This window comes from Jaculus jaculus, chromosome X, assembly GCF_020740685.1.
Source record: "Jaculus jaculus isolate mJacJac1 chromosome X, mJacJac1.mat.Y.cur, whole genome shotgun sequence".
In the NCBI taxonomy this organism is placed as follows: domain Eukaryota; kingdom Metazoa; phylum Chordata; class Mammalia; order Rodentia; family Dipodidae; genus Jaculus; species Jaculus jaculus.
Genome location: NC_059125.1, coordinates 99,591,251 through 99,604,258, shown reverse-complemented (window position 1 = coordinate 99,604,258; position 13,008 = coordinate 99,591,251). Strand labels below are relative to the sequence as shown.

At 34.2% G+C, this 13,008-nt stretch overlaps 1 protein-coding gene across 3 annotated transcripts in view; it reads right to left on the bottom strand.

Moving 5' to 3' along the window:
• Nrk (Nik related kinase) overlaps window positions 1–13,008 on the bottom strand; it is a 124,364-nt gene that overhangs the window by 34,415 nt on the left and 76,941 nt on the right. For all 3 annotated transcript variants that reach the window (XM_045140050.1, XM_045140048.1, XM_045140049.1), the window contains exons 11-16: window positions 12,194–12,369; window positions 10,646–10,709; window positions 9,115–10,282; window positions 5,435–5,533; window positions 2,947–3,014; window positions 1,098–1,189 (exon numbers count right to left, since the gene is read on the bottom strand). In XM_045140050.1, the coding sequence (XP_044995985.1) occupies window positions 1,098–1,189; window positions 2,947–3,014; window positions 5,435–5,533; window positions 9,115–10,282; window positions 10,646–10,709; window positions 12,194–12,369 (1,667 nt within the window). The remainder of the gene's footprint in view (window positions 1–1,097; window positions 1,190–2,946; window positions 3,015–5,434; window positions 5,534–9,114; window positions 10,283–10,645; window positions 10,710–12,193; window positions 12,370–13,008) is intronic.

Below are 13,008 nucleotides of genomic sequence, written 5' to 3'. Positions count from 1 at the left end.
CTTTGCTAATCCAGCTATTTCCCTAGCCCTGCAAGCTATATTGTTATCCCTCTTACTTAATTTACCTAAATCATTTAAAATTGGGATAATGCCATTTTTATGACATTAAGGCACAATTTTTAGATTTATCTTAATATTTTACAAATCTATAATTACTTTAAATCTCTCAAAAGCCCCTCTTAAAATGAATTATTTGATTGAAATTCATGTCACAATCTGTGAACCTATCAAGATACAATTTGATCATCAAATTTGTCACATATGCTAAATATAATACTCAGCTTTATAACTGGAATATTTATAGATACTGTGTAATATATTGTTGCAGGTACAGAAACAAACTGACAAGTAAAATCCCCTCTCATGCCATGTATGATGGTGCACGCCCTTAATCCCAGTACTTGGAAGGCAGAGGTAGGAGGAGTGCCAAGAGTTCAACGCTACCCTGAGACTACAGGGTAAACTCCAGGGCAACCTGTACTCTACCTCAAAACCTCCACCCAAACAAATCCACTCTCACAACTACTCGACCCAATACTCTTTGGGACTGCCTGTAAACTTTGGCCAGTTGAAGAAACTCTCTCTAGTTTTCTTTCTTATAATTTTATTACCTGGTATAAAAACTAGAGTCCTCTATCACCCAAGAAACATTCCTTATCATTTTACATTCCTTAGAGTTCACCACTGATTACCCAATTGTGAAATTAGATTACCTTTTTGTCCTAGTATTACTTGACTTGCCTACATTTATTCATTTATTCCTTCTTTTAATTCTTCTTGACTTCTGAAATATACACTATTAGCTCTGTGTTTCAATTTTTAAAAGTATTTTTATTTATTTATTTATTTGAGAGCGACAGACACAGAAAGAAAGACAGATAGAGGGAGAGAGAGACAGAATGGGCGCGCCAGGGCTTCCAGCCTCTGCAAACGAACTCCAGACGAGTGCGCCCCCTTGTGCATCTGGCTAACGTGGGACCTGGGGAACCGAGCCTCGAACTGGGGTCCTTAGGCTTCACAGGCAAGCGCTTAACCACTACGCCATCTCTCCAGCCCCTCTGTGTTTCAATTTTTAAAACTTTTGAGTTTTGATTTACCTGATGCTGCTTGGCAATTTTGAGGATTTTCCAAATTCTCTGCAATATCAATGGGCTGCTCAGCTTGTTCCAAAAGAGGTGGCTGAGGAACACTAACGAAAAGACAAAACAGCATGTACCATGTCCTGACGTACACAAAGGCCATGAACAATTCAACAGAATGACCAACAAAAGGCTTATCTTACATTTATGTTACATATCACCCTGAAAAGTACAGCTTAATTATTATTTTCAGTTTTCATTTCCCTCCAACTTGCAATAAACTTTCAAAAACATATAAATAAAAAAAAATTAATATAGCATGTATTATATGCATATATATTTATTTGTAAAAATTCATATATTATTATAAGGTACTATCTGGGTAATATTACTACTGGGTAACATCAATGAACATAAATATATAGTGTATGAGACTCTAATATTACAAATATAATAACCTGCTATTACAACAAATGTTATAATACTCAGTACTATTTAGTACATATTATTATGAACCAGCACTTACTAATACCTAGTACTCACCAGTGTTTAGTATTTACTATTATAACTAAAAGGGCAGTACTGCTTAATTTCAAGTATTGTTTGTGTTTTCTATATGGCAATGAGTATTGTTGATTTAGGTTTGTAACAGACAAAATATTTTAATATGGACCAACATTTCAAGAAGAGTTTGATTTAAATTATTTAAAAAATGTAATAATTATTTAAAGCCAATATATTTTCTCTCTGTAAATTAAAAATACTATTAGAAAGAGAAAAACCACTGTCAAGTTAACATTGGGTTTGATTTTTATTTATTTGTTTATTTATTTATTTTTGTTTTTCTGAAGTAGGGTCTTACTCTGGCCCAGGCTGACCTGAAATTCACAATGTAGTTTCAGGATGGCTTCAAACTCATGGAGATCCTCCTATCTCTGCCTCCTGAGTACTGAGATTAAAGGCGTGTACCACCACACCTGGCCATAGGTTTGAATTTTTACTGAATTCTATTAAAATTTTGTTCCATGGTATTAAAAAAAAGTATTTAAAACTAAGCTGGTTTCTTCCCTTTGACATCAGATATACCATGGAAACCCATACAAGACAAAGAGTTGTAAATCTTGCTTCCTATATTTTTAAATTATTTTCACTCCAGTTTAATACAAAACATAAGTAAAAATGAGGAAAAATATACATACTATATAATATTATTTCTCTTATATGTCTAATATCTTTGATATGTGAGTGCTCAATAAATATTTACTGAATACTTGAATGAACAACTATAGGCTAAGTTCTTTCCATTGTGAATTCAGATCAGGGGACTATGATCTACTTTTTTAGAGTTGCCTTTTAAATATAACTAATGACATATAACATCTGAATTATAGATTATGGTATTTGAAAATTACCAAAATAATATTAAACCCTAGAAAAAGAGTAAATGATGTCAATATTGCACATTTCTTACTGATATAATATTGAAAACTTCCCATTCTATAGCATTAACCTCAGCAGTTATGGATAATTTGTGTGCTTGAACATGTAGTGAATACAGGTAAATTCACATGAAATTTATTTATTTCCACTTCTAACTGAATGTTATAAATCAATGTGATCATTTATGTTTCCATATTCTAGATATTGCTAGCTAATTACCACACTAGAGATGTGAACTAAATTATGTTCAAATATGAAATATCTTATTATTAGATCATTGCATTAGGCCAATCTTGCCAAATGGCTATGATGTTGCTTACATTTTAGTTTTGACTTCACATAGTAAATAATGTCAAAGAAATAAAATTTTATTTCCACAAGATAATTAACCATAAGTAATCTTAACACAGAAATCAGCGACACATACCTTGAAGAAAACCTCACGTGGTGTGGACGATCCTGATTGCAAGGCATAGAAACAGACCGCTCTTGGACCTTAGAGACACAATGCATTATTTTCACAGAGTTTATCAAGATACATTATCTTGGATTATTAATTTATTGGAAACACCTTTCTTCATATGTATTTTACTAAAAATCTAACTTAGAAAACATGATTTTTATGAAGCTAATGTACTTTTCAATGAAAATTTAAGTTGAAATTCTTACTGTTTCTTATTGTTTTAAGCTAATTCTACATTTTCAAAAGTTGTAATCCATGTATAAAAATTAAAATCTAAAAAATCAAACCATTTTGTTTTATAATTTTCATAGTCAGTTACATAAACACTGTTAGCCTTTATTTAAATTCAGTTGGATTTCCTAATTATACCCATTTTACATATGGTAAAATTAATGTACAAGAAAGGTCACATATAAGAAGTAACTTCCATCAAAGTGGTAAATTTACTTTCTGTCAACATGGGTAGATAAAGCCATGGAGTATTACCTTATCTCATTTAGTTTTATATCCCTAGGATTCTACTCATAGTAATTTTTAGCTACACAAAAATACATCATTTTGACATGTAATAAGAGTATCATACTAAATTCTTCAAAAGAACATTTCAATGTTTCAGTTTAAAACAATCTTTCATTTTATATTAGACAAATCACTTTAGTTTATAGAAACTGTACTTAGTTTTAATATACTAGTTTTTCTATATGAAGTGATATATCAAGGCTATACTTGTATGCCAATAGAAAGATTGGTGAGAAATGAAAATCCCTGTCAAGATTTTATGTTTGGCTGATGAGTGGTTCTACATATGCCAAGATGCTTGGCAAGATTCATGATGAGCATCTACCTGAATGGTATTTTCTACTTTCAGGTGTTCAACGGCATACTGATTTTGTCTACATTTTCTTATTTTATTCAGTTACATTATTTTATCTTAGTTTACATAAAAATCTCACTGCTCATCAGGCTGTCATAAAACTCTGGGGCACAAATGAACCTGCAGCCTTACCTTCCCCAGTAGCTCAGTCAACAGATATATAATAGCAATACATTAGACTCAAAAAGTTTATTGAAACTACTAAATCATAAGCCAAAATAACTAAAAGAGATAATTTTAAAAAATAATACAGAAGTATAATATGAACTGACATTGTTTGGTCTGAAAAAAGAAAGCAAAGTAATTAGTAAGATCAGCATATATTCAGACACATAAATTATTCTAAACCAAACAAACTCATGTTTCCCGCTTACAGAGCAACCTCTAAAGCAATCTATATTATCAGATAGTATAGGCAAAGCTATTTACTAAGGCAGAGACATCATAACCTGTTCTCATTAAGTTAAACAATCTAGCTTGTGTTTATGTTGTAAATTATTAGCATTTATAAGGCAATACTCAATTATTCAATTAAGAGTACCATTAATACCAAGGGTATTGTGGTGGTTTGAATATAAAATGTCTTCCACAGGTTCATGTATTTTAATGTTATTCACAGCTGGTGACGCTGTGTGGAAAGGTCACACACCAGGACACAGATGCATACGTGTGAGCATACCAAACCACATGAATAACACCAAAACTACGAATAAATCGCTATTATTTGTACAATGGGAATGTGGTAGTGATTTTATTTTGAATGAAGTAAGTCTGTCAATTTATTAAAAGAAAGTCAACATGATTCTCTTTTCTGTCAATTGTAAAATATGCTATCTCAAGGGAAAATTAAGAGTATTAAATATATATTGTCCACTGAGCACTTGACAGCTTATGAATATTCAATTGTATTTATAATGAAACTTGTAGTGATATTAACAAATGTTGCTTTTAGATTGTACAATTAAACATTTGGAGACATATATAAATGCAATAAACCAATATTTTCAAACTGATGAATGAGAAAGTTAAAATTCATATATAAGAAAAAATACCTATGGAACAAGATACACTAATGGACCAATGTATTTTAACTATACTGAGTTTCATTAATATTATTTTAGATTCTATTTGACTAGTTTTGGTATATTAAAAAGAATTGCATAAATATCTGAAAAATAGAGATAATCTCCCTTTCTAGCTATCTCCTATTTGTAAGAAGCCAGCTTTTAGGCACAGACATCAGCCAAAACAATTTTTAACCACAGACTGAATACTGACGTTAATAAGAGAACCAGATTAAAAACATGTGTAAAATTATAAAACAGTATAAATGTAAGTAAAATGTTTCCTACAAGATGGATATTTTATTGCAATTTAAAATGTTAAAATGTACTTGAACCTTTTGTTTTAACTTTCAATAAATTTATTTAAATAGTGAATGACACAATGCATATAATGAAAAAAGTTTTCTACAATCCTCAATATTTAAGATTATAAAAGACCCTCAGGCCAAAAAGTTAGAGAAACCTATTTTTCAGCGCTCATTGATGTCATAAGAACTCATATTCAGATATTTACCTCATTTCCTGCAGGATTTGGAATGTATGGTTCGATTTGGACTTCAGCCTGAATTGAATGAAACACTTCATCATTGTCTGATGACTCATCTTCTTTGTCCTTAGAAACAAATATAAGGATAAATATTTAAGTTATTTTTAGAATGCTAATGATAGGACCAACTGCACAATCCTAATATGCATTTAAAAATAATTTTAAAATATTTAAAATTATTTAAACCAGTAGTTTCTAATAGTTTTAAATTACAGATCCATTTTAGCATCCAATAAATGCTACAAATTTGTACACAGAAAACTATGCAGACACAAATATTTGCATATTTTCAGGAGGACTACTGGTCTCCAGAAGCTCATCTAAGGGATCTCAATTAAAGACAAACACAACATGTTCTTCATTATATGTGGTTCCTAACCTGGAACAAGCTTGTCAAGCATACCTGACAGGCACCTCTAGGGACAAATAATAGAGATGGAAGGATTTGGAGGAGATATACATCAAAGTAAAGCCAAAATGAGTTACTGCCATATAAACCTTCCTCCTGGGTAGTAGACTAAAAGATATAAATGTCAATAGATGTACTGGGGGATAGTCTGATAAGAAGGGCCCTGGAGAGGATGGGATGAAGCCTAACCCTAAAACATTTGGCTCTGGCTTATTAAAATCACTTACAACCTACTGTTTGGAGCTGTTGACTGGAGAGAACTATGAGGCCCCCTAAACAAGATAGACTTCTGTCAAAGCACTTGATTATCCAACTGAAGTAAAAGATAAGAGCCTATTACTAAAGACACCACATGCTTCCAACACAGAACATCTAGAGATATGGCTGAATCTGGAAGAAAGCCAGTTACCAGATGGTTAGGCCATAGAACAGTGGAAAACAATACCTGAGTTGCTAGGTGAAAATAGCCAACAACATTGTGAACAAGCAGTGGACATTGCTATACAAAGCAACCAGACTGACAAGATGGTACACACCTGTGCAATGGTGGCACCCAGCCTAGGTGGATAAACAATGGCTTTCATTAGCTAAGAGATCCACTCAGTGGAAAGGAACCCATAGCTGGAACTGGGAAACAATTGAGAATCCTATGTTATGGACTCCACTGAGAAGCTTCCACTAGTCTTGTTCAAAAGTGAGGCTACAGTCATCAAAATATTTCTAAATGAACAATGCTTATCTCCTTTAAGCTATTGCTGGTCTCATTCGCTATTGGATAATCTATTTTTTTCTTTGTCAGAAGGCAGCAAGAACTGAAGACAACCAAAATCTATCAACAGGACAAGAAAAGGTAGCTGACTCCTTGGCAGGAGATGAATCACCCCCCCCCCTTGCACATTAGCCAGGGCCCAGGTGAAACTGCAGTGGAAATGATGAGATAAGCAAGAATGCTGCTTCCATGGAGAACCTGACAACCTGACCCAGGGACATGGATATAGATACTGAAAACAGTCAAAAGTACCAAAGCAGAAAAGAGCTCAGTGCTAAAGTATACTTTAAGACACATCCACAAAAGCTCAGGTAATTTTGTGTAAGTGATGGGGGGAGGCGGGGCTGAGAGATTGTAAGAGACACAGTGAGAGGGAATATCCAGAGGCATTGCTCTCCCCACAGTGACTGATTGCTTCTCTCACAAATCATAACCCACAATCCCATGGTGAACACCATCAACCCCACTGAGGAGGGCACTCAATGGAATGGGAGGAAATGATGTAGTCAACACATTACAAAGTTTCTACTTAAAATAAAAAAGAATCTGTAGTCTAAAGCTTAATTAATTCATAACTAAAAATAATGTTCATATTTAGTAAGCTATTATAATTCCAAAATTGTGCCTTTGGAGCAGGAGAAGGTCTGTAATACAGAGGTGCACATGCTTAAACTCCTGGCATTTAAGGAATTATTATCTTTCAAGTCAATGAATACTGTCTCTTCTGCTCAAAACTGTTAATGGAAATTTTGTCTATTTTTCACTCAGGTAAAGTGAAGCATCTAGACATGTCTCAAAACTCTAATTAAATTTCAGGTATTTCAAGAGAACTATGGGCCTGGAGAGATGGTTTAGTGGTTTAGGTACTTATCTGCATAGCCAAAGGCCCCAGGTTTGATTTCCCAGGACACATGTAAGCCAGATGCACAAGGTGTCTGGGATTCATTTGCAGTAGCTGAAGGCCCTGACATGCCCATTCTCTCTATATATATCTTCCTCTTTCTCTTTCTCAAATAAATAAATAAAAATAATTTAAATTTAAAAATAACTATGGTTTTATAGTATCAATAATTTCATTTCCTTTATGTCTTCATTCATTAATGAACACATACAACTGAATGAATGACTCGGAAATAAATTGTCTACGGTCATGGGATTGATAACAATTACTTACTAATTTTGCCGTCTTTTCACAAGTAGCTTCCCACATGCAACAATGTGTGCTATGCTGGTAATAATAGAACTCTTTCAGGGATAAATAGAAGTCTTTTGTACTAATAAAAATCCCATTAAATATAACTGACTAATAAAGCTCACTGAGAATAGGCATTAGTATGTAAGACACCCTAATTTCTCTCAAATATTACCATTGTAGACTCATTCCTCCCCTTTTCCATTTGGTTCTTTATATTTTGGGAGCTAAGCATCCCTTTCCCTTTTAGGGCAATTTGCTCTTGTTGTATTTACCTTTTCTCATGTTATACATGACAAGGAATCATGAATTGGCAAATTAGTTCAGTGAGCACAAATCTAAAAACTTGTTCATCTAGATATTCAGGTAGGTTATTTGTAATTACTACATCAATTATTATAAAGTAGATATATACTGTATCAACATAATTCCTTTTATGTAAATGAATATTGAAAAGTATTAGAAAACAACTGTTGTCATAACCTTTCTTGACCTCATGAATTTCCTTATCAATTCCATAAACTCTTATTTATCAGATTAGGGTTACCATATTAAATTCAACAACTCCAGTCAAATTATATCTACTTACTTTAGGGGGTTTTGAGATAGTCAGTTTTACTGAATTTTCCTAAATAAAAAATTTCAACACACTATATTCTACAGTTCAGTAGGTACAAAGATTAAATTTAAATATATTTTGTGGTCTATATAGGTCTGTCATTGATTATTTATGTAAAAGGAGTGGAAAATTATGGAGACAAATCATAAGAATAGCAACTATGTATAAATATTTTAGAAATATCTTTTTTTGTCATTTTAATCTTGATTTAAGCATTCTGAAGTACAAAGTTGTGTGCTTTACCTGAATAGACTAGTTGTGCATTTCTTGGCATGAAATAACAAATAAGAACAAATATAGGTTAAAAGATTAAAATCAGTAGTGAGTTTTGACTTATCAATTAGGAATATTTAAATTAGAAATATTCAAATGAATAATTTTAAGTTTTTATAGTCTCTTTATTGACTAAGGGAATAATAGATTAAAATCATAATTAAGTATGTATTTCTAGAGGTACTTTAAATGATTACTTGAATCATTAAATCAATTTTCCTCATAATCATCTAGAAATTTCAGCATGATGCATTTGAATTACAAACTAAGGAGTATTGTTTTCACAAAACACAGAGTATTTCATTTGGTTTATAGAGGAAAATATAATCATAAACAATCACATTAATCTGTATCTTTCATTCAGCAAAATGTTTATAAGGCTTACATTTTCAACTTGTCTCAGTTCTTCTTCATGCTGATTAAAGATGTCCTCCCATCTGCGTTGGCGCCGTCTCCTGCCGGCTTCTAAATCTGAGAGTTCAAACTCTTCAGTTCTCCATAATGACTTTGCCCTAAACCTCTTTGGTGATAGTCTTTTTGCCAGTGCTTGCCTAAGACTGAAAACTTTTGATTTTTTCTTCCGTGTTTGTTCTGGCTGAGTGTAAAATGGGTTTGATGACAGCTTTTCCATCAGGGTTTGCAGTGGACCAAGTGGCTTTGTGTTATATGAGTTTGGTGCTCTAAGTAGATCTCTTGATAATCCCTCTACCAGTGCTTGAACTGAGCCAACTGCCTGTGAGGCCTCTACTGGCCAGGCTTGTGCTTGAGATAACCCTTCATTTTGTCCCTCTACTGGAATTAGGACTTGTGTATCCAAGTGTAGTGGCAAGAGAACATAATGGTTCTGGGAGAGAAGAGGTAGGAATACCTGGGCACACACTTGTAATGGCTCAGGTTCCTCTGCCTCAGGCTCGGCTTGTACAGGATCAGCAGCTTCTTCCTGTACCTCTGGCTGTTCAGGTGCCTGATTCGGCTCTAGATTCTGCTCAGAAGCCTCATTCTGTCTCTGTAGTTGTTCAGCACCCTGGTGCTGCCTTTGTGGTTGTTCAGATACACCATCATTCCCCTGAAATTCCTCTGGCACATGGTCCAGATCTTGAGGCTGTTCTAGTGCTAAGCCCTGGGTCTGGATCTGCTCTCCTTTAGGTACAGGGGCCTGTTCCTGTAGAAGACTAAGTACTTTATCCTGCACAGGTAGTGGCATGAGCACCCTGGCTGCCTTCCTTAGTCGTGGAGGTGCCTTAATCTGCATGTCTAGAGGCCTAACAGCCTTATCATTAAGCTGAAGCTGTAGTGGCTTGAACACCTGAGCTGCTTCATGTTGTTGAGCCTGTGCCTGAGCATGCCCCTGTAGAGGCCTCTGTGTATCGTCCTGGGACTGTAACGGCATGAACACCATGGCTGCCCCCTGCAGTTGTTGAAGTGCTTTGACCTGGGGCTCATCTTGATCAGGCAGCCACCTTGGCTGAGGGGGTTCTCCATGCACGACTCTAAGTGGTCTGCATCTGCTGCTAGTTGGCATTCTCAAAAGTTCAGGAGTGCAAGAAGGTCCTCTGAAATAATCAAACACATAATTGCCATATAGTGGGAGCTTTCTCTGAAATGAAGTAATTCAGGGGAATTGCTTATATTTTAAAGATGGACATTCTCCTCCAGAAATAATTTTTGCAATATTCTTGCAATGCTAATATACTAAGTTCTTAATGGAGTTTGATAATCACCTTGATCATTCTGTTGCTATACATTAAGTAATCTGGGTAATAATAATATAGAAAAATCTTCCAATGTTCACACAATAGCTCATAAGACAATATGTATGTTATTTGTCAGAAAGTATTTAGTTGTTCTAGGCCAAAGCCAACAGTGTGGGATCAAACTGCTGTCACCAAATTACACATGCAATTGGTGTAACTCACCTGAATCTTCTTGTCATGTACTGCTCCTGAATAGCTCCTTCTCTTTCAAACACCAGAGGTATGCCTTATGAAAGAGAAATAATGCATAAATTGTCAGCAAAGAGGTATTTAATTCACCTTAGTCACTTTGTACCTTCTGAGGTTCAGAATATAAAATAAATTCACTTAGCAAGAAGGCAGCAAAAAGTTGGTAGCTTTTCAAACACACATATTTTACTTATTTATTTGCAAGCAGAGAGAGGGAGAGAGAGATAGACCAAGGGGCAGAGAAAGAGACAATGAGAGAAAATGACCATGCCAAAACATCTAGCCACTGCAAATGAAATTCAGATGCATGTGCCACTTTGTGAATCTGGTTTATGTGGGTGCTGGAGAAATCAAACTGGGTTATTAGGCTTTTCAGGCAAGATTCTTAATCACTGAGCAATCTCTTCAGTCCTAAACATACATTTTTACTTATGTATACAATATTCTATGTCTATGTTTTCAACACTGTGTACCTATTTCAGCCAAATTAATTTTCTCTGGACATGCAAAAAAATAGAAAAAGTGATTGCTAAAATTCTAGGGAAAGATGGCAGAATGATCGTTAGGTTTTAGGTTTCCTATGCTCTATTCCATTGTTATCCTGTACTCCGTCTAAAATCTCAGTAGTTAAAATCATAATATGATTTGAGTCATGATATTTGTGCTTCCTAAAGCATTTCCTCTCCATTGAGTGAAAATTCATTTGTCCCTTTAAGCATTAAGAGATTGTAAATTTACTTCTATATGTATAAATTAGTTTCTTAATTATATCTCACAGTTGGTGACTAGTATATAAAATGAATTTCACATGGCACATAGATATGACTTCAAAATTAGCAATCAATATCTGGTTAATTATAAACATATTCACCTTCATTTGAGTTCATGAAAATATCTTTAGTTAGGTGTTTAAAGAAATATTGCCACTTTTAAAAATTTTATTTGAGCGTGAAGCTTCCAAATTCCTTGTAAATAGAAAAACATTACAGGTATAACAGGCAAAACTGTATAATCTCATAGATAAGTGCTCCAGGAAGAGGTAATCAATTGAAATATATCATGTTATTGGAAAATAAATGTTGGTAATCTTAGAGCTTTTCTTTCAATGAATATTTAAATATTTATTTTCTAAAACCAATACATGAGGGCTTGGGATATGGTTCAGACCCTCAGCACCCATGTAAAAATGTCAGGTATGGCAGAGCATGTCACCCCAGTGCTAAGGTAGTGGAAACATAAAGATAAATGGGAGTTGTAGGGTGGCTTATGCACAATCAATTACCTTTAGGTTTTTTGAGAAATTCTTTCTTGAAAACATAAATTGGTGAATGATTAAGACACCCAACAAGGACCTCTGGCCTCCACAGGTATGCAGATGTACCTGGACCTAGCACTGACATATATATGAATATTCATATCTACACTCATGCATATCACACACAATTGCACACAAAAAAAATGAAATATAAAATATATTCTGGCTTTCATCTGAATAGTTATTCCAGTGAAACAAGATGCTACCTTTTTTCTGTCTTTTTTTAATGATTCCTGTAAGATGTTTTGTTAATGACTCCACAACATGCCGTTCATTTTTGATATTCTGAACAAATGGGTGATGAAGCATGTTTCCAGAAGTAGGTCGATATAAGAAATTTTTTATCATGCACTTTTCCATGAAGTTTTGGAACTTGCGGGACCTAAAAAACACAAACCAAAGGATGAAAGTGTATTCTTAGGCTTGCAACACTTCATCCTTCTTTACTCAAATGCCAATTTAAAGGTTGACTATTTGGACAGAGTTGCCTCAAGTTACAATTGTCTTTTCTTTTTTATTTATTTTTTCTCAATTTTTATTAACATTTTCCATGATTACAAAAAATATCCCATGGTAATACCCTCCCTCCCCCCATTTTCGCCTTTGAAATTCCATTCTCCATCATATGCCCTCCCCATCTCAATCAGTCTCTCTTTTATTTTGATGTCATCATCTTTTACTCCTTATTATGATGGTCTCGTGTAGATAGTGTCAGGCACTATGAGGTCATGGATATCCAGGCCATTTTATGTTTTGAGGGAGCACGTTGTAAGGAGTCCTACCCTTCCATTGGCTCTTACATTGTTTCCACCACCTCTTCCGCATTAGACCCTGAACCTTGGAAGGTGTGATTAAGATCACTTCCAAAGATCAGGGTCTAATACTCAAAATAATAGAACTTTCAATGAATTCACCAGCATGTACAAGGTAAATCTCATATAAAAATATGGTAGTTAAAAGTTAAATATGGTATATGTAGTTTATGAGTGTACATTATTCAGTTCACAGCAATTATCCTTTG